The sequence below is a fragment of the Drosophila mauritiana genome, chromosome 3L, assembly GCF_004382145.1.
Source record: "Drosophila mauritiana strain mau12 chromosome 3L, ASM438214v1, whole genome shotgun sequence".
Taxonomy (NCBI): Eukaryota; Metazoa; Arthropoda; class Insecta; order Diptera; family Drosophilidae; genus Drosophila; species Drosophila mauritiana.
The window spans coordinates 1,174,228-1,196,888 of NC_046669.1; the positions used below are offsets into that span (position 1 = coordinate 1,174,228).

The 22,661-nt window shown below is 49.8% G+C and overlaps 10 protein-coding genes across 14 annotated transcripts; 7 read left to right on the plus strand and 3 right to left on the minus strand.

Annotated features, from left to right (window-relative positions):
• The first annotated feature begins 90 nt into the window (after window positions 1–90).
• Window positions 91–1,158, plus strand: LOC117140999 (alpha-tocopherol transfer protein). The gene is made up of 3 exons (XM_033304250.1): window positions 91–410; window positions 470–842; window positions 898–1,158. Exons 1-3 carry the CDS (start codon window positions 91–93, stop codon window positions 1,156–1,158), a joined length of 954 nt encoding a protein of 317 aa, XP_033160141.1.
• A 185-nt stretch (window positions 1,159–1,343) lies between these two features.
• On the plus strand, window positions 1,344–2,612 carry LOC117140429 (alpha-tocopherol transfer protein). Its single transcript, XM_033303345.1, has 3 exons — window positions 1,344–1,672; window positions 1,740–2,112; window positions 2,176–2,612. The coding sequence occupies exons 1-3, from the start codon at window positions 1,371–1,373 to the stop codon at window positions 2,431–2,433; spliced, it is 933 nt and encodes a 310-aa protein (XP_033159236.1). The 5' UTR covers window positions 1,344–1,370; the 3' UTR covers window positions 2,434–2,612.
• A 315-nt stretch (window positions 2,613–2,927) lies between these two features.
• LOC117139717 lies at window positions 2,928–9,146 on the plus strand. Of its 3 annotated transcripts, none has more exons than XM_033302232.1 (6): window positions 2,928–3,090; window positions 3,699–3,958; window positions 4,018–4,264; window positions 6,781–6,907; window positions 6,972–8,374; window positions 8,430–9,146. In XM_033302232.1, the coding sequence occupies exons 2-6, from the start codon at window positions 3,752–3,754 to the stop codon at window positions 8,633–8,635; spliced, it is 2,190 nt and encodes a 729-aa protein (XP_033158123.1). In that variant the 5' UTR covers window positions 2,928–3,090; window positions 3,699–3,751; the 3' UTR covers window positions 8,636–9,146. The 3 variants fall into 3 exon arrangements, with proteins under 3 accessions (XP_033158123.1, XP_033158126.1, XP_033158124.1); XM_033302235.1 differs by lacking the exon at window positions 2,928–3,090 and adding an exon at window positions 3,123–3,623; XM_033302233.1 differs by lacking the exon at window positions 2,928–3,090 and having other exon boundaries at window positions 3,643–3,958.
• Window positions 4,311–5,474, minus strand: LOC117139718 (keratin, type I cytoskeletal 10). Its single transcript, XM_033302236.1, has one exon. It carries the CDS (start codon window positions 5,409–5,411, stop codon window positions 4,479–4,481), a length of 933 nt encoding a protein of 310 aa, XP_033158127.1. The 5' UTR covers window positions 5,412–5,474; the 3' UTR covers window positions 4,311–4,478.
• On the minus strand, window positions 8,921–12,944 carry LOC117139716 (kinesin-like protein Klp61F). Its single transcript, XM_033302231.1, has 6 exons — window positions 12,602–12,944; window positions 12,241–12,541; window positions 10,784–12,116; window positions 9,511–10,721; window positions 9,196–9,447; window positions 8,921–9,111 (listed from the first exon to the last, which is right to left on the minus strand). Exons 1-6 carry the CDS (start codon window positions 12,685–12,687, stop codon window positions 9,088–9,090), a joined length of 3,207 nt encoding a protein of 1,068 aa, XP_033158122.1. The 5' UTR covers window positions 12,688–12,944; the 3' UTR covers window positions 8,921–9,087.
• A 100-nt stretch (window positions 12,945–13,044) lies between these two features.
• On the minus strand, window positions 13,045–13,807 carry LOC117140151 (DNA replication complex GINS protein PSF1-like). The gene has a single exon (XM_033302922.1). The coding sequence runs from the start codon at window positions 13,733–13,735 to the stop codon at window positions 13,127–13,129; it is 609 nt and encodes a 202-aa protein (XP_033158813.1). The 5' UTR covers window positions 13,736–13,807; the 3' UTR covers window positions 13,045–13,126.
• A 96-nt stretch (window positions 13,808–13,903) lies between these two features.
• Window positions 13,904–16,512, plus strand: LOC117140149 (phosphatidylinositide phosphatase SAC1). 3 transcript variants are annotated; one of them, XR_004459404.1, is made up of 3 exons: window positions 13,904–14,009; window positions 14,318–16,206; window positions 16,277–16,512. XR_004459404.1 is itself a non-coding variant. In XM_033302918.1 (2 exons), the coding sequence occupies exons 1-2, from the start codon at window positions 13,958–13,960 to the stop codon at window positions 16,129–16,131; spliced, it is 1,866 nt and encodes a 621-aa protein (XP_033158809.1). In that variant the 5' UTR covers window positions 13,904–13,957; the 3' UTR covers window positions 16,132–16,512. The 3 variants fall into 3 exon arrangements, 2 of the variants coding, with proteins under 2 accessions (XP_033158809.1, XP_033158810.1); XM_033302918.1 differs by having other exon boundaries at window positions 14,318–16,512; XM_033302919.1 differs by lacking the exon at window positions 13,904–14,009 and adding an exon at window positions 14,059–14,250 and having other exon boundaries at window positions 14,318–16,512.
• Window positions 16,513–16,739: 227 nt separating this feature from the next.
• On the plus strand, window positions 16,740–17,834 carry LOC117140150. The gene has a single exon (XM_033302921.1). The coding sequence runs from the start codon at window positions 16,933–16,935 to the stop codon at window positions 17,680–17,682; it is 750 nt and encodes a 249-aa protein (XP_033158812.1). The 5' UTR covers window positions 16,740–16,932; the 3' UTR covers window positions 17,683–17,834.
• Window positions 17,835–18,088: 254 nt separating this feature from the next.
• Window positions 18,089–20,308, plus strand: LOC117141292. The gene is made up of 3 exons (XM_033304671.1): window positions 18,089–19,353; window positions 19,449–19,868; window positions 20,217–20,308. The coding sequence occupies exons 1-3, from the start codon at window positions 18,273–18,275 to the stop codon at window positions 20,282–20,284; spliced, it is 1,569 nt and encodes a 522-aa protein (XP_033160562.1). The 5' UTR covers window positions 18,089–18,272; the 3' UTR covers window positions 20,285–20,308.
• A 73-nt stretch (window positions 20,309–20,381) lies between these two features.
• On the plus strand, window positions 20,382–22,128 carry LOC117141293. The gene is made up of 3 exons (XM_033304672.1): window positions 20,382–20,481; window positions 20,549–21,195; window positions 21,646–22,128. Exons 1-3 carry the CDS (start codon window positions 20,382–20,384, stop codon window positions 21,895–21,897), a joined length of 999 nt encoding a protein of 332 aa, XP_033160563.1. The 3' UTR covers window positions 21,898–22,128.
• The last annotated feature ends 533 nt before the right edge of the window (window positions 22,129–22,661 follow it).

Consider the following 22,661-nt stretch of genomic DNA (forward strand, 5'->3'; position numbering starts at 1 on the left):
TCGGATCTTATCGCTTTGCGCTTTAAATATTTGGAGTGTTGACCAGTTGGAAGTGCATTTGGTTAGTCTGCAACTGATAGCGCTGCCAAAATGAGTGGAAGTTCTCCTCATTCCATAAGGCCTCTGCCGCCGGGTCTGCAAAAAGTGGCCATCGAGGAACTGAACGAGGTGCCAAGTCGAGTGGAATCGGACATCGCTGCTGTGAAGGAATGGCTACAGAAGCAGCCCCATCTCTGCGCCTGTCTCGAGGATCAGTTCCTGCTCAGTTTTCTAAGGGGATCGAAGTTTAGTCTGGAGAAGGCCAAGCAGAAGATTGATCGATTCTATAGCCTGCAAGCGGTCATCCCGGAGGTTTTCAACGATCAGCGATTGGTTGACAATGCCCAGGTGTTGGAGATTATTCGACTGGGGTATGTAAATCCACTTTGCTGTCCCTAAACTCAAAATATTTCTATGGCTATCCCTGCAGAGTGATCTTGCGCATTCCGCTCGATAAGGAGGATACTGGACCAGCCGTGACTATTATTCGAGCTGGCTCCTACGACATCAACAAATTCAAGTTCCAGGACATCATACGTGTGGGCTCCATGTTCGGTGAGATCATGATGCTGGAGGATGACCATGCCTCCGTCAGCGGCTACTTGGAGATCATGGACATGAGTGGAGTGACAGGTGCAAATCTGTTTGCCCTCCAACCCCAACTTCTCAGCAAGTTCTCGGCCTATGCGGACGAGGCCATGCCAACGCGCCAGAAGGGAATCCATTTCATCAATGTGCCCAAGGCATTCGAGACGGGGTTCAAATCACTGCTTGGATGGTTTCCGGGAAAAATCAAGGAGAGGGTAGGACACTGCAGTTCTAGGAATAAGAATATCTTCACAACTTCCTTTCTTTTAGGTTTCCGTTAGCTCCGATCCGGAAGCCATTTTCGAGCGAGTTCCCAAGCACTATCTTCCTGAGGAGTACGGAGGTTCAAAGGGCACCATGAAGGATATCACCACCCAGATGGAGGCAAAGCTCTCCAGCTATCGCAGCTACTTCGAGAATTGCCAGCATTTCGGAACCAATGACAAGTTGCGCGAGGAAGCCTCAGTGCTGAACCCAGACGAGAGTCACTTTGGCCTGGATGGCTCTTTCCGCCAGTTGGTCATCGACTGAATCGGTTAAAATACCTGTACACTAACTTACCTGGGCCATAAACCTAAAATAAATGTTTTCGATAAGCTCTGCTACTCACTCTTCTTGGCGACTACTTCAATGGGTGGCTATCAGCTAACAGTCGATACCTTATCGATTTCAGCCTGAATTGCAAAACTAACTGGGTGTAAAATCAACATTCGTTCATCGACCGCCAAGAAGAGACCAACAAGATGCCGGCCATCCGACCACTGAGTCCCGAGCTCCAGAAGACTGCGGTTGAGAAGCTGAACGAGGTGCCCAGTAAGTTGGATGACGACATCGCCGCTCTGAGGGATTGGATCAAGCAGCAACCGCACTTGAAAGCCCGCACAGATGACCAGTTCCTGGTGAACTTCCTGCGCGGCTGCAAGTTCAGTTTGGAGAGGACCAAGGCCAAGATCGACAGGTTCTACACACTACGCACCAAGTACCCAGAGTTTTATTTGGGTCATAATGTCGATGTGGACAAAGCACTGGAGATATTCAGATTGGGGTGAGCTGGGTAGATGCAAGAATTTCAAAAATGTATTGTCTAACCCACTGCTTTAATCTTTCCCCAGCACCATAGTTATTCTGCCACGTCCTCTAAACGATAATGGCCCGCGATTGGCTCTGCTTCGCTTGGCCTGCTACGATCCCAGCAAATACACCTTCCAGGAGGTGAATCGAGCTGCTGGTCTCATGCAGCAGATTATGCTCGACGAGGACGATGTGGCCATTGTGAATGGGTTGATATCCATTCTGGACATGTCCAATGTCACCACCGGGCACTTCCTGCAGATGTCACCGTCTTTCGCCAAGAAGATGACTGTTTTTCAGGAGGAGGCCCTGCCCCTGCGGCCGCAGGGAATCCATTTCATTAATACGCCCAACGGATTTGACACCATCTTCAATATGATCAAGCCCATGATGTCTAAGAAGCAGCAAGGACGCGTAAGTAACCCCAGCTGCCCCAAGCAAAGTTGAAAGGTAATCGAAGAGTTCTTACACCGCCAGCTCTACGTTCATGGAAGCAAATGGGAGGCACTCTACAACCAGATTCCCAAACAGTATTTGCCAGTTGAATACGGAGGGGAGAACGGATCGATTCCGGAGCTGCTGCAGCACTGGGAGCAGCGTATTCAGGCCTACCGGAATTACTGGGAGGAGGAGAAGAACTACGGAACCGATGAAAGCCTCCGAGTGGGTCAGCCCGTCGACTTCGAGAGTCTTTTTGGTCTGCAGGGATCCTTCCGGCAATTGAATGTGGACTGAAGTGTCCACCCCCCCTACTAAATTGCTAAATATAGCCTTAGCTGCAGCTCTTATCTTAGGTAACAAAGGTAAAGGTTGTACACGAGTCGATTTGTGATAAGCATAGCGATAAGAGCATAAAAACAAGCCAAAAGCTTAGCACAGCCTGTAATAAAGATAGTTAATTGCATATTCCTTTACACGCTAACGAGTTGTCGATTCTAATTTTAAAATTGTAGATTAAGTGCACGCATGGCTTATCAGATAGCAGATTAATTGATTCCTTCAAACAGAGAGACACCGTAATCAAAACACAAAGTGGGACGACTGAGAGAGCCAAACAATGCAAAACAAACGACGACCAGAGAAAAGCCGAAAATAAAAGTTTTCCAAAACTATATATCTACGGAAGACAAGAGAACTTCGCGTTAGACCAAAAATAAACCCAATTTCCCGAGCGATCCGTGGAGAGTCCATCTGTAGCTGCGATCCGCAGTAAGAATTTGTGGCTCGTACGGATCGGTGCTTCTTTTCTCTGTACGGATCCCATCGGAATTAGAATCGGAAACGGATTGTTGGACGGAAGACGGGAGAGTGCGGGCAAATATACAGCATGGAACTTAAAGTGGAAAACTGAAAAGTTTTCCTCAGTGCGAATCAGAAGGCGATCAGCGATCGGTAATCATCATCAACAGCAGTCCAATGCCCAATCCCGATGGGCCCATAATTCACCAGCGCTAATTGCCAACATGAAATCGAAGTTCATAATTGCTCGGACATGTTATGTAGTCCGCGTCTATAAGCAAGAGGAACCAGCAGAGTTCTCGACAGGCGTGGCACGAGATTTGACGATGAGATGAATGCCCCGCCGGTCGGCGGCACCCAAAATAGTCTCATGGAGTCGAGTCTTTCGGCGGCTTCCGCACCTGATCCCCTTGGCTCTTCGGCCTTGCCCCAGCAACCCAAATAAATAAATATTTGGACAAATAAACATGTGTGCCGTGGAGCTTTGTCTGGTTTACCTTTTGGCTTCTCGGTAATTGCTCCTTTGGAGATTACCATCGATTTCCAAATCGAAAGCGATAGAAGGCGTGTTTATTTGAAGGCATAATTTTCAACATTATGGCATTCACCTTTAGGATTACTATATAACTTAGGAGCAGCAGTCTCAAAAGCTTTTGCCTCTCGACAACAATTCACAATTTCTAAGGGTATTTGCCAGGCCGACTTCCAAACATTTCCGTCCCATCCTTTATTTAGTTTATTTTGCCTTTCATAATTCACAGCCAGCCGAGCGGCAAATTAGCCAAAGGAAGGAGGAGGCCAGAGGAGGGTGACCATGTCGGGTAGGCGGGCCCAATCTCTGCCGGCGCACATGTTGGAGCCAGCGAAGCCGCAACGCGGACGCTGTGTGGCCGCCATCTGCTTCTCGTGGAAGGTGCTCACCTGCATTGTGTCCCATGTGCTGCTCGTGCTCCTCGTGGTTTCCTATTGCGTGGGCGGTGCCTACCTCTTCCAACACCTCGAACGACCCCACGAGCTGGAGGTGAGTGGGTGATTTTGCTGGGAAGCCCCGAATGCTAAAAATCCAAAATCCCCATGCAGGTGAAGCGGGACATACAGAATCTTCGCATTAATCTCACGGAGAATATCTGGCTACTGTCCGACGACGCAGTGGTCCTAAGGGAAAGCGATTGGATGGCCAATGTCAGCAAGCACCTGGCCAACTTTGAAAAGCAAATCCTCACGGCCATCAAGGCCGACGGCTGGGATGGCGACGAGGATCTGCGCAAGTCCCAGTGGACCTTTGCCGGATCCCTCTTCTACTCCATTATTGTGATAACGACCATAGGTGAGTATGTTTTGTACTCTTAAGGATTGAGTTCTTCAAAGTCATATGTCAGTAAACAAGGGAATTTATTTGCTTAGACTAAACGTAAACTATGCCTACACTAAGGTGACTACTTAAAACTCAGCCTAAGGGAAAAAGGAATGTTGAGTGGGAAAGTAACAGCTTCAGTTCCATATCTTTAACATGACATCTTCCACTTCAAAAACTCGAAGCTCTAGACCTTCTTACTGAGCTTATCATTCACTTTACCTTGTGACGCTGCCACACTCTTAGCACTCTTACCCTCGGCCACAGCTGGCGATTTCTCGTCGTAGCCGAAGCCTCCTAGAGGTGGAAAACTTCCGCCGTATCCCAGTCCACCGTTTCCTACTCCCAGTTGACCTAAGCCCAGTCCCCCTGCCAGACCATAGCCCTCGGTGTACTGAGGTCCTCCGAACTGTTGGTTTGCAGGGTACTGTCCCAATCCTGGGAACTGGGCACCTGCGCCTGCGAACTGGTTTCCACCGAAGTCGCCACCTGGATAGGAGCCGTAAGGGTATTGCCCATTGCCAGGAAATTGGTTGAGGCCTAGTCCATTACTAGGGAAGTTATTAAAGCCACCACCCACGCTGGCCCCGGGGAATCCAGCTCCGGGAAGTCCCTGTCCTACTCCTGCGTATCCGCCTGGATATCCACCAATGCCGTTTTGAGCTCCAGAGAATCCGCCATAGCCTGGCTGATAGGGAGTGGGGTACAGTGGCGGTCTTCCTATGATTCCGGTGGGTCCGCCAGGTCCGACTAGCACTCCGGGGTTTCCGTTATAGCCTCCAAGTCCTCCGAACTGACCGGCATTGGTCTGACCACCGTATGGATTAAACTGACGGGTGCCTACATTGGGGGTGTCCGATGACCTGGTGGGCTCCACATCGGCATAGTCCTCTATCTCATCATTCTCCGGTTCGCCGGGAAAAGGTCTTCGAGTCGTGGGCTCCCGCCTCAGCTTTTCGTCGTACGAATTCCTTATGGGGGAACTGCGATTGATGTCCCGAAAAGAGCGCTCCCTGCGATTGTAGGACCTCCAGACCCACTGATCTCGATCTCCATCCGAAGACTTGGCCGCCACTGAGCCAAGAAGGCATAGGGCGATGATGAGGCAATAGCTTGGCATGATTGGCACGCTTTGTTCGATCACACACTGACCCGTTTTTTGCGCTTGATCGCGGCAAGCTCCCGCAACAGAATAGTTCAGAAATGCGACCGGCACACACTACTTATATAACCGCACCCGAGAACCGAAAAACAAATACAAGCGCCAGCGACATCAGCGGCGATGACGACGCACAAACCCAGTCAAGCGACGAGGGCAGCCGCAGGTGGGGATTCGGACTCGGCGACTGCCCGACCAATGAATCAACGATCGTGCCAGACAGAAATCTTCAGAGATCGGGGGCCCACGTATTGGCCCACGTTGATTCACATGAAGCGCGACCAGGCCGCGATCCGCCCAGGAACCAATGAGGCAAGCGGATGAGTCGGACAATTGGTTTTGTCCACTCAGCGATCACGTTGAAATCGCATAAATCACGGTAATTGACCACCGATCGACCCAAAAGCTTATTCCTGGGAATTACCATGAGTGGGGAAACACATGCTCCCTTTGCAGGGCGGGAGCCACAAGTCAAAGATTCAGCACGGACACAGTCAGGTGAGCAGCCAGCACGTGGATGACCTCTAAAAATGGGTTCATTCGGGTGGTGATGGCTTTCAAAGGGAGCGAGGGTGTGTGGAGCGTGTCAAATGAAACCAAAAGTGGATTGCTGCCATCCAATTGTTTGTGGTCAAAACAACAGCAAGGTCAAACGCCACTGACCGATCGTGATTATCTTTCAAATTTTTAGATTTTAACGATGGGAATTTCTCATTATTAGTATACCCTAACACAGTGGGTGTTGGTGATTGGTGACTAGTCATAAAGGGAAGTGGTGCATGGAAGGATTTCAATGGCAGGTCTTAAGCAAGCCACAAGAACCTTATAATCTCTCCTACTTTGAAAGTAGATTGAAACCTTTCCCACTTTTACCCTCTAAGAGCATTCAACTTTTCGGCTTTCGAGTGGAAGTATTTTGTATAAAGCAGTTTATTAGCTCTGGCTCTTGATGATGGGAGCTTAGTTTTGCGCTTTTCGTCTGCACTTTTCCCCGATATGGATTTACGGCTAGCACACAAATGGGTTTAGTGACCGAACGCCCATCAGATAGAACTCCGCGAAGAGGGGCAGAATGCTATCTACGAATTTGCACACTTCCGTAAAGGCCAAAAGCGGCAGACTTGAAATGCCATGTTTGCTATTTCCAAGCGATAATGGGCTTGGCATGAACAAAAAGAAGTACAGATGGATTGGGGATTGGGCCTTAGAGGGTCTTAGACTCATTAGCATTTCAAGAACTTTGCGGTCACGAGGTTGAAGGTGAAGCTCAAAACCAAACTTACCTTTCTGCGAAAGAGTAATTTTGGGTTCCTTGTCATTCTCTGGACAGGCTATGGCCACATATCGCCGCGCACGGATTGGGGCAAGGTGACAACGATTTTCTACGCCATTGTGGGCATTCCGCTGATGCTCATCTGCCTGTCCAACATTGGCGATGTCATGGCCACATCATTCCGGTGAGTTGACATCGATGAGCTGAGAACTAAATGCGTATGTTTTCATACATAAATTCCAATAAAGGTTTCTGTACTGGAGAATATGCTGCTATGTGTGCACCCGCACGGCGAAACGTCCGAGGAATGCCCGATCCCGGCAGAGATCGATGCGCTCTCAGCGCCACGCCCGTTCCCAGCCGCCACCCTCGTTCCGGCGCTCCATGAAGATGACCCAACGGTCTGGGAATGACTCGGGCCTGGGTCCTTCCATGGGTCATGCCTATTCAGATCCCGACCTGCGCACCATGGGCCGGGGCTACGATGACCGGGAGTTCGGACATCGGAGCAGTGGAGGCGGACGCAATCGTCGTCAGCCGCAGCCGCAGCATTCGCATCACGATCCTCGCCAGCGGCACACCATTTACGGAGATGGGTACGAGACTCAGACCCTAAACAGATCTAACCGATACAGTAGCCGGCAGAGACAGCGGGATCGGATGAGGGACAGGCACACGGTAGAAAGGGAGCGCTACTCCCGATCCCACTTGGATGCTGGATCAATTGAGGACTTCAGTGACATGCAACCTCCAGCCAAAAGAGCTGCCAGTGTGCGATCGGTTCGGTCGCCACACAATCAGGAATCTTCGAAAGCTTCCAGAGAACTGCATCGTCTTCATTCGGCTCCTGGGAGAAGCAGGGCCAAGTCCGTGGATCCCAGGCACGTTTCATCACATTACGAAGACGTCGACGAGGACGTGGTGAGGAAAACACCCATTATACCAAATAGGTATGCTCTAGATGACTTCGGGGGCAACAGAAGACAAGCAGCTCCAAGGAGTCAATCCATGCCCAGATCTGCTCACCAAAGACAGCGCCAGAAGGACAGAGAACGGGAGCGATCTCCACAGCCGCCACCGCAGAGCTCCTATCGCCAACAGCATGATAGACGAGCAGGAAGTCTGGGCAGGCAATCCTCTCGCTATGGCAACCATCTCGAACTTCCCGACTATGATGCTCCACCGCCGGGACGGGACCATCGACGCGATAGGCGTGGCCACTCCCAAGGTCGCTACGAGGACTATGTAGAAGAGAGCTTCGATGAGGGATCCCTTTACGGAGACAATAACTACGAGGATTATCCGCCTGAGCGCCACCACTCAAGGAGTCGAGAACCAAAAAGAAATCGCCGAAGAGAGCGGGCTGAGCGTTTGCCCCCTTCCCCGAGAATCATGTCACCAATGGGATTTCCGGTCCAACGGCAAATCCGTCGGCGTCCCAGCTACGATTACGACGACGATGATTCCATGTACGGGGATGAGTATGGTGACTATGGAGATCTGCTGCCCAAGGATCGACCTGTCCCCATTTGGTTATGCGTCTTCTTGGTAGTGAGCTACATCCTTGGCGGTGCTGCCCTTTTTGCGTACTGGGAGGAGTGGTCCTTCTTGGACTCCGCTTACTTTTGCTTCATCACACTGACCACAATTGGTGTGTATTTATCCCAATTCCATACGCACTCTTTTCATCTGCTTTTCCATTACAGGATTTGGTGACTTTGTACCCGCGAAAGGAGTCAAGGACGAGTCGGAGCAGTCCATCGCCTATTGCTCGCTGTACCTTCTATTCGGCATTGCCTTGTTGGCCATGAGTTTCAACTTGGTCCAGGAGGAGTTCATTGCCAATGTAAAGGAGGTAGCCCGCCGTTTGGGCATTCTTAAGGATGATGACGACGAGCATGATGAGGATTAGTAATATCTATATAGTTTAATAGTTATTGACATCTGGTATTTCCTTAACATTTTAGAAAGAAAGATCTAATTATAAGGAACCCACTTTGAAAAATGGCTATTTTACATGTTTAAATGTTTTATGAACAAAACTTAAACAAATTAAGATTATATCAATTATAAGCGATTCCTTTGAAGGCATGACATCATCAAAAAAAAAACCGAATTTACTTCTTCGCCAAGAAAAGTATCGAAGTTTAAGATAATCTTCTGATATATCTTATCTTGAACTAAAGGTTTCCTTAACTTTACATAGCATACTGAGTTTATTTAAATAATAAATGTACGAAATTCCAAAGATTGATATACAGATAAAATTAATATCCAGAAGAGCCAAACAAACACAGCGATCCGAAATCCACTAACAAACACGGGTTACTGGGTGGGGTAGAGTACTATTGTCATCGAATGCAATCAGGCTACGTTTTCTTTGTTGTGCTAAAAGTATTGAGAATAAATGTAATGATAACTTATCCCCACCCTTTATTTGTTAAGTCATTAGCGGACTTGCACTTGACTTACCCTGGCAAAGGCGGGGGAACCTCGAGGTGACGTTTTCCTGGGTGTCAGGGAACGTGACAACGAGCTGCTGCGTTTTCCACCAGTAACTACGGGTGGCTTCAGGGCGTTCGAATTGGAGTTGCGGGTGGTGCCGCACCCACGCTTCACAGTGACACCATCCACGGGCTCAATGGGCGTGGAGTTCATTATGGTTTCAGTTTCGGACAGCTCCTGGACGGAATGCATGGAGTCGTCATGCTCACCCTCGCTGCCCTACGGATTGGAAACATAAAAGTTGGTGCTTTTCAACATACAAGGTTGAAGGATTTTAGTTACCTCATCTATAGTGGCTGTGGTGTCCAGATCTGACCAGTCCTGCTCTTGGCGATAGCGCCTCACAATTTCCTGATGCGGCGACGTGGCCACCAGGGTGCGTGGATAGACGAAATCCCTTTTGGAGGGCGTGGTCCCGGTTGGGGCGTACGTTTTCAACTCCGACTGTTGGAAGCGTACAAGCTCTTGCTCGCAAATCCGCAGCTGCTGCTGTTGCAGTTCAAAGTGCTCCGAGAACTGGCGGTTCGACTCTTGGACAAGATCGGTGGCTACGGTGGCATGGCCTATGAATCGCTGTCTGTCCTCGGTGATTAGCTGCTGCCTCGCATCCACCATCTGCTGCAACTTAACTGCGGTTTTCTCATGCACCGCCTCGAGCTGCTGCTTGCTCTCTTGGCAAATAAATTCCACCTGATGGTGGTGCCCTCGGACGGAACCAACATTCTCATTTGTTTCCTTTTCGTATTTCTGGTTGAGATTCTTCATGTGCACCTGGAGCATCGAACAGTTGGCAACGCCTTGGTCCAGACAAAGCATTCCCGCCTCCATTTGGCTGGTGAGCTCCGCTTGTGCGGATTGAGAAGCCTCATTGCCCAACTTTTGGTAGTCTTGGATACCAGACTTAATATCATCGATGCGATGATTTCTCGTCAGTCGACTCTCCTCCATCTTATTAAGGTGTATGGACATGCTTATGCTATTTTTGGCCCGCAAGTTTTTGATCTGTTCCATCTGCATCATCATGGACTCAAGAAGAGCATCCTCCTGCTGGGCCAGAGCTCGTTCATTCGCCAACTCCTCTTGAAGATTCTGCAGTTCCTCCGCATCTGGCAAACTCATTGCCCCGAGCTGCTCCAACTTCTTGTACATTTGCTTTGCATGTTCTTCCACAGACTGTAAGCTGCTGTCAATTATGTGGGCGAACTTTTCCTGCATAGAGTCCAGCATGGCTTTGTGCCGCTGGTTGTTTTCCTCGATCTCCTGCAGGTTAGTCTGAATTTCTTTGCTCATCAAAAGCTGTTGCTGCTGCATCTGCTGCATCAGCTTGGCGACAAATGCCTGAGAGTGTTGATCACTGATCTTCGTGACTTCCGCTATTAACTTGTTATGGAGGTTGGTCTGATCCTGTAACGATTGGGCACACACTTCCTTAAGCATTTCGATGCTTTTGCTCGAATTTGTAGCAAGGCGTTGGCTCACATTGCTCGAGTTTTCTGGAGATTTATAATATTTTACTTATGTACAATAATATACAAATTAATTTCTGTATGCTTACCCATTTCCTGGCTTAGCTGCTCCTTGAGGGCTGCCTGCTGATCCTGATACAAGTTCAGGCTGCCACCTATCATTTCCAAATTGTCTTGCATACGATCTTTGAACTGATCGCAAGATCGGCGAATCTTCTCATCCAACTCACGCCTTCTTTCGATGGTTCCGTGCAGCTGATGAGTATCATCAGTGGCCAGATCAGCAGCGGCTAGGATTTCCTGAGCCTGTGTGGTCAAAACCTGCTCCGTTTTCATATGCGAGGCCACCAACTCTTTTTTTTCCTTGTAGCGTCGCTTGGTCTTGGTCAGGACTTTCTTGGTCAGGAGCAAAGTACCCTTCGTGTTCAGTAGATTCTCCTCGGTCTTCTTCAGCTCCTGCGTTTTCTCCACAAGACTCATGCTTACCTCGCTGAAGATCTTCTCCTTGTTCTGGAGTTCGTCCTTCAAAGCCTTGAGCAGCAGCATCTTCTCGTTAAGCTCGCGGTTCTGGGATTCTAACTTTAAAGTTATCTCACCGTAGGTTTCCTCGGCCAAATAGATGCCATTCTTGTCCCTGGCCGCCATAAGATCTCTTTTAAGCTTGTCGATTTCTTCGGTGTATTCCTTGAGCACCGTCTTCTTAGTCAGCTTCTGATTGACTTCGGGCTTGTTTTGAATGTTCTTGGCGCGATGAGCGTACTCTAAAGTGCTTAGGGTCTCCTCGATGTCCTTATGGCCCGGCGATATGGTGGCTATGATGGAGGTCTTGGTCCTGCCACCCAGAGATTCTTGCAGCAGTCTAGTCAGCTTTGATTCACGATATGGAACGTGAGGAGCGCGATCGACCAAAGCGGTAATTACTCTACCGAGAGTCAAGAGACTCTGATTTATGTTTACTGTTTCCCGCACCCGTATTCCCTTTTCATTCCCAGCCTTGGAAACATTTTCACTGCCCGCCAGATCCACCAGATTCAGTTTACCTATTTTCAGCATGTCCTCTCCTTCGATGCCATTCTCCCTGATGTGCACAACTATAGAAAATACAGTGTGCGATCGCGAGGACTGGGCATTCATCAGCGTAGTGGCTGTCTTGCGACGCTCCTTTCCCTTCTCCAGCAGCTTGTAGACATCATCCTTGCTGTGCACTGGAATCTCCTCCAGGCCCTGGATGATCACCGATCCCTTCTTGGTGCTGTCATCGAAAATGCGTATCTTGGTGGTGTCATCGGTGGACAGAAGATCGCACAGCTCCTCGTTGTACAGCTCCAAGTAGGAAATGCGCATCGTGTACTCCACCTCCATCATGCGAAGCTCATCGAAAAGGTGACTCAGAGCTCGCGGTATGATGCCAATGTCGGAGTCCTAAGCGGGAATACAAATTGGAAAAGGTTAGATTAGCGATTCTTAGAAAAGGAAAACTGGTTTCGATGGCCTTGAGCCATATGGCTAAGAATGGCAAATGGTTTTGTTTGTTTTGTGCACTTACGTCTTCCCAGGACGATTTCAGTTCGGCAGTCTCGTTGCCCACCATGGTGTGGGTCTTCCCTGTGCCCGTCTGGCCATAAGCAAACACCGTGCAGTTGTAGCCATTGAGGACCTCTTCGATCAGCGGAGACACCACGACGGAGTAGACGTCGCACTGCTTGGACTCGGGGCCAAAGCTGCGGTCAAAGGTGAACTTCTTGGTGAGCTTGGAGTCCAGCGTGTGGCGGGTGACCACTTCCCGCGGTCCGACCACATCCACGACTTCGGCTGAGCGGATGCAACGTTCCCGCGAATTGAGTGGTCTACAAAAGATACAGGGATATAGAACTTCCTATGGGATTTGGTTACATATGCAAACTCACCTGACGCGCACATACACCTGGATGTTTTGGTTGGACTTCTTTTGCGGCTGGCGCGACGTATTCCCACCAGATATGTCCATTTTCATCAATTAAAACAATTAATTGTGGTTTTAGCGCGTACAGTCCAAAAAATGACGCCTGGCGTTTGCACTAGTATGCGTGCGTGTGTGTTTGATTCCTGGAAATCCTTGTTCTTTACCTTCCACCGAGCCGAATGCCGATAACTGTAACTACTTTTTACAGAGGGCTGGCGTCGAAAACCAATTTTCGCACTATTTCCAATGAGAACAGCGAGAAGCAGCGTCTTCAGTTGTCCGTTCAATTTTAAAATAATGCGCAAATAATGTGACCGCAGCACGGCGCGCTGAATAAACCAACTTCGAAAAATACTAGAAGCTATTAAGCAAGTATTGGAAAACTACAGAATGTTCAAATTATTTGAATTAAATAATTTTGTATCTTTTATTTGTTCTACATTAAACCATTAAATATGTATAGTAAACTCTTATTATCGAATAATCCTGACTAGGCTATGTGGTGAAGAATGCCCTGCCTCACGAGAGACTCCACCTGAGCTCGGGGCAGATAGTGCTGGCTGTTCTTCTTCAGGTGGATCACCTCGCCGTCGTCCAGCTCGAACTTCCCATAGTCCTCCATGCAGCGCACCTCGATGTAGAGGGACTTGGGCGGGCGCAGATTGTTGGTTAGATCAATAGGCAGGCCCTGGTTGTAGCCCGCACTGCACATGTAGGCAGCCAGTGACTTGGAGTAGTTGTTGAAGAAGGTGACCTCCGGTTCGCAGAGTGCCTGCTTGATGTCCCCGGGGATAATGGGTCCAAACTCCCACCTGAGGGCCTTGATCCTCCTGCACCGCTCGTATAGGTAGGCCAGCAGGCACCTCTTGTTCCTCTGGAGAGCTGCGTGCCTGAAGTTCAGCAGGGGCCACAGACTGCGATCCCCGGAAGCATTGTAGCTGGAGGCCTGGGCCACGTTCTCCTCGAATATCGCCTTGATCTCCTCCAGCACCTGCCGTACGCCATCATCGTCGAAGGCGGGAATTGTCTGCGACGATCTCTCCAGTTCCTTCAGCAGGTCGAAGGCTTTCTCGCCGAACATTTTTGTTTGTCGGCTCATTGTTGATCTTTTCTGTTTTTGTTTGGTTTGGGAATATAGTGATGGATTCGCGCCAAAATGTTCGTCGACTTGTGGTATCGATACTTGGTATTACTTTTGGTATATTTCCAAGAATAGCAACAATTTTAACCTCAGTAGCCGGGGTTCCTTTAAAATAGATTTGAAACGGTGATTTATCAAAATTTAGCTTTCGAGGCCCAAATTATGCCGTCCTAAAAGAAAATGCCATCCTGGTTAGATTGGTGCAACTGCGCGAGTGGAGTACCACATGCAAGTACGTGGGTGTGAACATTCGAAAGTATCGAACATTTCAGCTAATAGCTATTCGGCTATTTAGCCAACTGGTCCATCCCTATCACACACGTAGTGGCAAAGACTTGGCCCAAAAATCAGATGAACGGCAATTTGTGTGTTAAATCAATAAAGAACGAGTAACCTGCTGATTGTGTGGCTGATTTTGGTGCTGTGCGTGTGTGACAGCGGCGATAGCGACAGTGAATCCCCGATTACAGGAAGTGAGCAGAGAAAGAGGAAGCAGCACTGGCTATAGCTATTAACCCTTATCCCATTTTTAACCCTTAGCCTTCGAAGTGGGCCAGCCACCGCCCCCGGAAATCATGGACAGCAGGGAGGAGAACGCCGTGTACGATGACATGAACCTGTACATCACACCGGAGAGCTTCATCATCGAGCCGAATGGAGGAGCTGAGGTTCTGGTAGTCGGGCGCCACGACAAAGTCACCAGGGTTCAGCCAGCGAGCGGAGGTCATGTGGCCAACCTTCGGCCCACCAGGAGGATTTGTGGGGTGCTGGGCACCATTCACCTACTGAGCTGCGACTACCTTCTGGTGGCCACCCACCGCCTCTTCGTGGGCGTGCTCAATGGCGCGGTTGTGTGGAGATTAGCCGGCTATGACATCATACCCTACATTCCGAATACCTTCCAGCGCAAGGAGAACGAAACCTACTTGCGACTGCTACGCCAGACACTGGACACCAAGTTCTTTTACTTCTCCTACCGCTACGACCTCACCAATTCGCTGCAGCGACAGCGGGAGGTGGCACAATCGCGGCCTGAAGTGTCCGGGTTGCTCCAACGCGCTGAGCAGCGATTCGTTTGGAATGGCTTTGTGCTGCGGCAGTTCAACTGTGATAAGATGCAGAAGTTCCAGCTGCCACTCGTCCTGGGCTTTGTGTCTATCAACCAGGTGCAGATCAACGGGCAGACATTCTTCTGGAGCATCATCACTAGGCGCTCCGTGCAGCGGGCGGGCACACGGCTCTTCTGCCGAGGCAGCGACGAGCAGGGCCACGTTGCGAACTTCGTAGAGACCGAGCAAATAGTGGAGTTTAACGGGCAGCTGACTGGATTCGTGCAGACACGAGGCAGCATGCCCTTCCACTGGCACCAGCTGCCCAATTTGCGCTATAAGCCTCGACCTGTTCTGGTGCCGGGCAAGGATCATCTGGCCGCCTGCTCGCTCCACTTCAAGGAACAAATCAGGCTGTATGGCAACAATGTGGCTGTGAATCTAGTGGATCACAAAGGTGCCGAGGGTGAGCTCGAGGCGACTTATGCCCGTCTGGTTCGAGAAATTGGAAATCCACAAGTGCGGTACGAGTCTTTCGACTTTCACAGCGAGTGCCGTAAGATGCGCTGGGACCGGCTGAACATACTCATCGATCGCCTGGCTCACGAGCAGGATCAGTTCGGTGTCTATCATGTCTTCGACGACGGCAAATTGGTGTCCACGCAGACTGGTGTCTTCCGAACGAATTGTATCGACTGTCTGGATAGGACGAACGTGGTGCAGAGCATGCTGGCTCGCAGGTCCCTCACTGCAGTGCTCCAAAAGCTGGGAGTGCTTCATGTGGGCCAGAAAGTGGAGCATGCCTCCGACATTTTCGAGAGCATTTTCAAGGGCGTGTGGGCGGACAACGCAGATCTGGTGTCGCTACAATATTCCGGAACGTGTGCGCTCAAGACCGACTTCACCAGGACGGGCAAGAGGACCAAGTCTGGTGCCATGCAGGACGGCAAGAACTCGCTGATGCGCTACTATCTGAACAACTTCGCCGATGGCCAACGGCAAGACAGCATCGATCTTTTCCTTGGCAAGTATCTGGTCAACGACAACGAGGGCGGTGCCGTGCCATCGCCGCTGGAGTCTAAGCATGGCTGGCGATTCTTCACCTTCCCCTCGGTGCTGCTTGTGGCTGTGGCTATGTTCATGATCACGATGACCTATCCGGCCGAGTTCAACACGGAGAACCTGCTGTTCATGCTTTTCTGGGGCGCAATGATCGCCGTCAGTGCCACGGGCATCCTGCACTACGGCATCGAGTTCGTGCAGTGGCCGCGGCTTTTTCCGCCCATCTCCTTTCGAGACCCATGACGTTAGTGTCGTCTAGCAGTCACTGGGAACTACCTCTGCAGCTAAACTGTCCCATTGCTCCAAGAAAGAACAATTGTAAACCAATTTCTGTAATCGATTCGACTTCCTCTCAATTTATGTTTTGTTTTATTCTGTTTTTGTTTAGTTGTAAAGCCCCCCAGTCCATTCCTTTCTGCAACTTGTTGGTTATTATAAACACAGAACACTTAGGCGAGCTTCAGGCGGCTGGAAAGGGGTATGATTGGGGTTTCGATCGGGAAGAACTGGAGTTGTGAAGGCGCCGCTTATTAACTGCGATTAACTGCAATGTAGATCAATCACTTTTGTAGAACCATTTAATGACATTAAATAAAGTATTTTACGCATTGCTAGAAAACCTCAGACCGTCGTCTTTCTATGTACTTGTGGAGGTCAACTGCAATCAATGATATGGGTATATGGCGTTTATGACAACCATAAAAGATGGCCAGTAAAGGTTAAGAGTACAGGTTACCCAGAGGGTGTTAATCCTATAAAGAATGGCGCGGTTGATATTTAGTAGGAATGCAGAGCTCTTAGCTTTTTTTTATATATTTTGAATCGTAGGCAGGCCTTTTACATTCAGTCGCATAGATCCATTTCGAACATCAGTCTTTCCTTTTCGGCACGTCGTCAAAATCTGAATTCAAAATTCAACATATTTATTTTTCGCCAAAATTAGGTTTTCGGCACTGAACATTTCTAAAAACGTTTTCCACACATAAAAAATTGTTTGGTGTAGTAATTTTGTCAAATTTCTAGTTCTTAAGCTTTTATAAAAGAATGGACAAGTCGGAGAAACGCTCTAATCTCGCTGATAACTTCCTGTATATGTTGGAGTTAGTGGTGGACGATCTGCTGATCACTCGTCCCAACCTCTGCGCTCCGGAGGAGTATCCCACTTGCACGGAGATCACGTTCCGTTCGGTTTTCCTGAACATCCGCGATCGGGAGAACGGAAGCTGTGTCAACCCCTGTTCGCCCAAGTGCGGCAAGTGCACCCTCTTCACGCTGGATTCGCCCATCACGGACGAGGACGTGATGCACATTCACGTTTACAAGAAGCGCACGGAGAGCTGCAAGTTCCTGCTCGGGCTGACCGAGCTCCCGATGAAGCCGATCTTCGACAGGGTGAAGAAGGAGTTCGATTCGCGGAACATAAACTGGGAGAATAACGTCGAGAACCATTTGTCGCGAATGCCCAAGCTGAGGGGTCCCTGCAAGAAGGCCAGTGACTGTGTGTGCTACGAGAGGAACAGGGAGCGGCGGGAGCAGTGGTGTCCCACCTCGGAGCTGACCAAGCGGATGCTGCCGCTCTTCAACCTCTGCAAGATGCAGACCGGCAATATAGTGCTGATCCTGAGACTGGTGTGCAATGGGTCCTCTGTGGTATCCTCCTTCCCCGTCCAGAGTCCCAGGTGCAAGGATCCCTGCAACTGCTGCTGTCCTTGCCCGCCCATTTGGCCCGCTCCCTGTTCGTCGCCATTCGATCCCTGCGATCCTTGCAAGACCGTGCCCACCAAGAAGGCATGAGCAGGAAATGCAGCTACGAGCCTTTATCTTCCGTACTCATTTACCATAGTTGCCATAAGCATTTTTATTGTTTGACAAGGGATGCGCCTATCAACTGATAACATTCGCATATTTTAACAATGAATAAAGTATTTGAATATTTTTTATACCAATGCTGGTGTTTCAGTGACTTGGGGAGGCTATTTTCCATTATAGTTATATAGTTCAGAATATATTAAAATTTATATAAATGTTAGAAATATGACGCTACTAAGGTGTTTTAGTCGTATTAAAATCTGCATACAGGTTCATCTGCCTAAAAAGCAATCTTAATATCAAAAATACTCCACAAGTAATCTTATCAAGTTTTCAAAATTCGTCCGATTTGAGTAGCCCTCGAAAATCCAATCGGTTCAGCAGTTCGAACACCACAGTCTCCCCGTCTGGACAGCCATTCAAAATCACAATCTAAATTCAAATTTACTCACAAAATTTTCGGAAGTGCGTGTGTTCGGGTTTATAAATTTATAGTTTCGCCAAAACAAAAGCCTAGCCTAAATTATTTTCGGAATCAGTAGCAGTAGTGCCCAAGTTAGTTTCTTCCTTTGAAAATGGACAAGTCTGATAAGAATGAGAAAACTGAGAAATCCGATAAGTCCGAGAAGCCAGAGAAACCTCCCAAGATTGCAGGAAACTTCCTTTACATGTTCGAGTTCGTGGTGGACGACCTGCTGATCACGCGCCAGAATCTCTGCGCTCCTGAGGAGTATCCCACCTGCACGGAGATCACGTTCCGCTCGTCGGTTTACGTGAATCTCTGCGATCGGGAGGTGGGCACGTGTGTTAACCCCTGTTCGCCCAAGTGCGGCAAGTGCGCCCTCTTCACGCTGGACTCCCCCATTACGGACAAGGATGTGCTGCAGGTGCATGTCTATAAGAAGCGCACGGAGAGCTGCAAGTTCCTGATAGGAGTGTCGGAGCTAAAGGTGAAGCCCATCTTCGACAGGGTGAAAGAGTCCTTTGACATCGAAAATCCCGACTGGGAAGACGCCATGCTGGGGCACATCGCACAGCTGCCCAAGATGAAGGGTCCCACCAGCAAGGGCCTCCTGGACAACTGTGCCTGCTATGAGAAGTTGAACGAACGCCACGAGCAGTGGTGTCCCACTTCGGAGTTGTCCAAGCGACTGCTGCCCCTCTTCAATCTATGCAAGATGCAGACTGGCAACATAGTGCTTATCCTTCGATTGGTCTGCAATGGCCCGACCATTGTGTCCACGTTCCCCTTCAGCAAGGTTTGCTCCCGCAACCCCAAGTGCCCGGAGCCCTGTTGCGGTCCTTGTGGCCCTTGTGGCCCTTGTGGCCCCTGTGGCCCATGCGGCCCCTGCCCTCCACCTCCCTGCGGCTCGTGCCCACCTCCTCCTAGCTGTGGCCCACCATGTCCCCCACCCTGCGACCCCTGCGATCCGTGCGATCCCTGCAGTCCCTGCTGTGGCGGCGGAACTGCCACCGGCGGACCCATGGATAAGAAGGGCTGCAAGGGCTCGTGTGCCCAGCCTCCTTGTCGTCGCTGCACCATGGTGGATCCTTGTGCCAAGCGAGTTGAGCCTCCGGCAAAGTGTCTCAGGTATTACTCCTGCAATCTGGACAAGCTCTGTCCCTGTGACTACTGCGAGGACGAGTTCGATAGGGGTGAGTACAATCTATCATCCCACTTTCGAAATCAGCATATATCCTTGCTTCCTTGATGATGATGTAATGTAACAATTCGATCCACTTCTCCCCAGAATGCCCAACTGTTCCCACGAAGCGTTGCAATCTCTCGCCCATCGAACAAAAGCTGCAGAAATGCGGTCCCTGCGGCGGAATTCCACCGTACCCACGCTTTATCCAGGAGAAGATGCAGGCCGAGCTGCTGAACAAACCGGAGAAGGATCCCAAGAAGGACAAGGATGGCAAAAAGGGTGGCAAGGATGGAAAGGACGCAAAGGATGGAAAGGGTGGCAAGGACGACAAGGGCAAAAAGAAGCGTCAGGCAGGAGGAGCAGTTTGCCGCGTAGGAGACGAGAATAGTCCGTCCGCCGTCTACGAGGACTGCGATCCTGACTGCTCAGGAGTCCTCCAGGCGACCAGGAAAATGCGTTACAAGGAGCCCACTGGCAGGTGCAACGGACGGGAGGAGGAGTACGAAATGGCCTGTGATGAAGGTGAGCTCATATATGTATCTAGCATTACCTAGAAAACGACTTCAGCTGGGATTTCGAGAGTAGGCTTCGAAATGAACAACAACACACACGACTCGTAACTCCAGGAAACATTTAGTAACGTCAAGTAGTCGGGGTGTAGAAGATCACTCGTTTAGCGTTTGTTTTACACATTCGAACACGGGAAATGTTGTCTGCCGCACAAAATACAGAAAAATAAAATCTTTCGTTTTTGTCACGCGAGTTTTGGATGGAAAATAAAACAGAGGATCAGTACGTCCGACCTATTTTCCTATAAAGCTAAAACATTGTCGAAGCGATCCACTAACCCGAATTCGGTTTCCTTTTCAGCGCGAAAACGAGCTGTGCGGAAATTGCGCCACTTACTGGTGAAGTACAATATCCAAATTGAGAATTGAGGCTTTCGGAATTGAGATTTCAGCACCGCTGCTCAAGCAGACAACGCCTAGTGAATAATTGTATTGACCTACACACTCAACCACTCAACCGCACAACATGGCCAAGAAGAAGGGAAGAAAGGGCAAGAAGGGCAAGAAGCCAAAGGTCGACTGCAAGTTCAAGATCACCAACGAGATGCTCAAGCCCATGAACGAGAGTAAGTACGCGGATCCCTGCTCCGAAGCTCGGGCCTAGGATTCATCCTTTCCAATTGGTATCCTCAGATGTGGACGACTGTGACGGCTGCTGTCAGTGCGCCTGCGATTGCGACTGCAGTCCGGAGTTGGCTCCCTGCTTCATCCAGCCGACCAGGCCGGATCCGGGTCCGGAGGCGTACGACGAGTTCGAGGCCTGCCTCAATGGCAGCGGTCTGACCATACGCGTCCTCAAGAACACCCACAAGGTGGAGAGCGTGATGGATGGCGGCGAGACTGCGCCCAACCTGGGCGCAGGCGATGATCCGTGCTATCGCGATGACCCCAATGACTGCGAGCCCGCGAAGGAGTCCTGCCTGCACGATATGCTCCAGCGCAGCTCCTTCGCCCGCAACCACATCAAGCGCCGGACCGGCGGCCGCATCGTCAACCACCCGAACATCCCCAAGGTGCGAGCCAACATCAAGTACTCTGGGAACGATGCCTGCGAGACCGACAACTACTACGTGCCCTTCTCGAAGATCAAGGAAGCCTGCGACTTCCAGGAGGCCAAGGTCGACTGCTACCGCCAGCGTCTCTGCGGGGGATCCGATCCCATCGTGCCCGCGCACTGTCCCGTACAGAACCAGCGATCCTGTTCCATGCAGGTCGAGCGGAAGGACATCATGGACACCATGAAGGGCGTCAATTTGGACACAAGGCGCAAGGGTATCGAGGTGAGTTCATCCTACATTCATTGGCGTCTTTGATAAATGGCGTGGAGCATTAAGTGGCCTGAGGAAATCCATATTTCAAGAATGTTCGATCTTAAATCATTAACCACAATCGCCGATCGCCTCCGCATTCCATTTTTTAAGTTCGCCAGTTACGTGTGCGGATGCGGAATGTGGATCGATTGCTAGTCCGTGACTTGGCCCCGCTAAACGTTGTTGCAGGTGGTGCAACTTTGCCACTTCTGCCACTTCGGGAAGGCTTTCGATTGCCTCAATTGTGGGGCAGTTGCGTAACATCTGCCAGCTCCAAGTGTGGAGCACTCTTTTCAGCTTGCGGTGGCAATCTGCAACAGCTCCATGCTTTTTTATTTATGGTAATGCGGAGATGCAACGCGTTGCATTGGACGTATTTTGGTTAGATATAATATATACTTTCCTCTTTTCTTCGATTAGGTCTGCTACAAGACCTGCGAGGAGACCGACAGCGACGTGTTCCTGGTAAAACTGGGAAGCAAGGCCAAGTCGCAGCACAAGAAGAACACCATCGAGATCGAGCTGCGGACGCCCAAGCAGCCCGTAACCCTTCCGATCAGCAAGGTGACCACGGAGACCTATGTTTCCGAGGAGATGCTCAGCGGTGGCAAGAAGGGGAAGAAGGGCAAGAAGGGCAAGGGCAAGAAGGGCAAGGGCAAGAAGAAGAAGTAGATCCCTAGGCACATACCATTCCCATCGACCGGACTTGACGCTCACCCTTTCGGAACCCATCCATTGGCATTTGGAAGCGACACATTGAAAATTCACAGCAGCAATTATTGAAATTTGGTTCTGGTACTAACCCATTCATATAAACCCGTCCAGTAAGATGCACGAACACTCACTTTTTCGACTAGTTACGTAAATGTACGCTTTTGATTGAATTAAAATTTAAAAAAATAATAATAATTGTAGTCCCATTTATGATAATCTATTTTGGAGCTCAAGCGTTCCTACCAAAAAAACGCTCCAACTGATAGCAGACATTGATTGTATCTGATGTTGATACCCTAACCCGCAGTAATCTGCTTACAAGTGTGTATGCCCATCTTCATTAAGGGCATTTAGCTGCCCAGTCAAGGCCGCGGAGGTGTTTCATCTGCAATTGAGGCGGGTCTAAAAATAGCCAATTTGAGATGCAGAACAGTGAAGCCGATCCGATCCGATCCGACCATCTTCGTCTATTGCACACCTATAATTAAAAGCCATGGAACCCATCTCCGCCAGCAATCTTTGCGGGTGGGAGCATCGAGGAGGAGAGCCGGCGTTGAATGCAGCGGTTTGGTGGCTCACCTGGTCACTGCAAACAAGTTGGGGGTATATGGTATATATGGAGAGGGAGAGATCCGAGAGACCGGAGATCGCAGATCGGGCCAGCTGACCGATCGGTGGCTCGGAGAGGAGTCGAGCGAGGAACTCGTTTTAGTCGCGTTCAA

Excerpts from the sequence above, each read along its gene's own strand:
- LOC117140999 (XM_033304250.1), top strand. The coding sequence starts at position 91 with ATGAGTGGAAGTTCTCCTCATTCCATAAGGCCTCTGCCGCCGGGTCTG. Across the intron at positions 411-469 it reads TTGGAGATTATTCGACTGGG|AGTGATCTTGCGCATTCCGC; the intron begins GTATGTAAATCC and ends CTATCCCTGCAG. Across the intron at positions 843-897 it reads CGGGAAAAATCAAGGAGAGG|GTTTCCGTTAGCTCCGATCC; the intron begins GTAGGACACTGC and ends CCTTTCTTTTAG.
- LOC117140429 (XM_033303345.1), top strand. The coding sequence starts at position 1,371 with ATGCCGGCCATCCGACCACTGAGTCCCGAGCTCCAGAAGACTGCGGTT. Across the intron at positions 1,673-1,739 it reads CTGGAGATATTCAGATTGGG|CACCATAGTTATTCTGCCAC; the intron begins GTGAGCTGGGTA and ends ATCTTTCCCCAG. Across the intron at positions 2,113-2,175 it reads CTAAGAAGCAGCAAGGACGC|CTCTACGTTCATGGAAGCAA; the intron begins GTAAGTAACCCC and ends TTACACCGCCAG.
- LOC117139717 (XM_033302232.1), top strand. The coding sequence starts at position 3,752 with ATGTCGGGTAGGCGGGCCCAATCTCTGCCGGCGCACATGTTGGAGCCA. Across the intron at positions 3,959-4,017 it reads AACGACCCCACGAGCTGGAG|GTGAAGCGGGACATACAGAA; the intron begins GTGAGTGGGTGA and ends ATCCCCATGCAG. Across the intron at positions 8,375-8,429 it reads CATCACACTGACCACAATTG|GATTTGGTGACTTTGTACCC; the intron begins GTGTGTATTTAT and ends TTTCCATTACAG.
- LOC117139718 (XM_033302236.1), bottom strand. The coding sequence starts at position 5,411 with ATGCCAAGCTATTGCCTCATCATCGCCCTATGCCTTCTTGGCTCAGTG.
- LOC117139716 (XM_033302231.1), bottom strand. The coding sequence starts at position 12,687 with ATGAAAATGGACATATCTGGTGGGAATACGTCGCGCCAGCCGCAAAAG. Across the intron at positions 12,117-12,240 it reads TGAAATCGTCCTGGGAAGAC|GACTCCGACATTGGCATCAT; the intron begins GTAAGTGCACAA and ends ATTCCCGCTTAG. Across the intron at positions 9,112-9,195 it reads GTTCCCCCGCCTTTGCCAGG|CACAACAAAGAAAACGTAGC; the intron begins GTAAGTCAAGTG and ends CAATACTTTTAG.
- LOC117140151 (XM_033302922.1), bottom strand. The coding sequence starts at position 13,735 with ATGAGCCGACAAACAAAAATGTTCGGCGAGAAAGCCTTCGACCTGCTG.
- LOC117140149 (XM_033302918.1), top strand. The coding sequence starts at position 13,958 with ATGCCATCCTGGTTAGATTGGTGCAACTGCGCGAGTGGAGTACCACAT. Across the intron at positions 14,010-14,317 it reads GAGTGGAGTACCACATGCAA|CCTTCGAAGTGGGCCAGCCA; the intron begins GTACGTGGGTGT and ends TTTAACCCTTAG.
- LOC117140150 (XM_033302921.1), top strand. The coding sequence starts at position 16,933 with ATGGACAAGTCGGAGAAACGCTCTAATCTCGCTGATAACTTCCTGTAT.
- LOC117141292 (XM_033304671.1), top strand. The coding sequence starts at position 18,273 with ATGGACAAGTCTGATAAGAATGAGAAAACTGAGAAATCCGATAAGTCC. Across the intron at positions 19,354-19,448 it reads CGAGGACGAGTTCGATAGGG|AATGCCCAACTGTTCCCACG; the intron begins GTGAGTACAATC and ends ACTTCTCCCCAG. Across the intron at positions 19,869-20,216 it reads CGAAATGGCCTGTGATGAAG|CGCGAAAACGAGCTGTGCGG; the intron begins GTGAGCTCATAT and ends TTTCCTTTTCAG.
- LOC117141293 (XM_033304672.1), top strand. The coding sequence starts at position 20,382 with ATGGCCAAGAAGAAGGGAAGAAAGGGCAAGAAGGGCAAGAAGCCAAAG. Across the intron at positions 20,482-20,548 it reads GCTCAAGCCCATGAACGAGA|ATGTGGACGACTGTGACGGC; the intron begins GTAAGTACGCGG and ends TGGTATCCTCAG. Across the intron at positions 21,196-21,645 it reads CAAGGCGCAAGGGTATCGAG|GTCTGCTACAAGACCTGCGA; the intron begins GTGAGTTCATCC and ends TTCTTCGATTAG.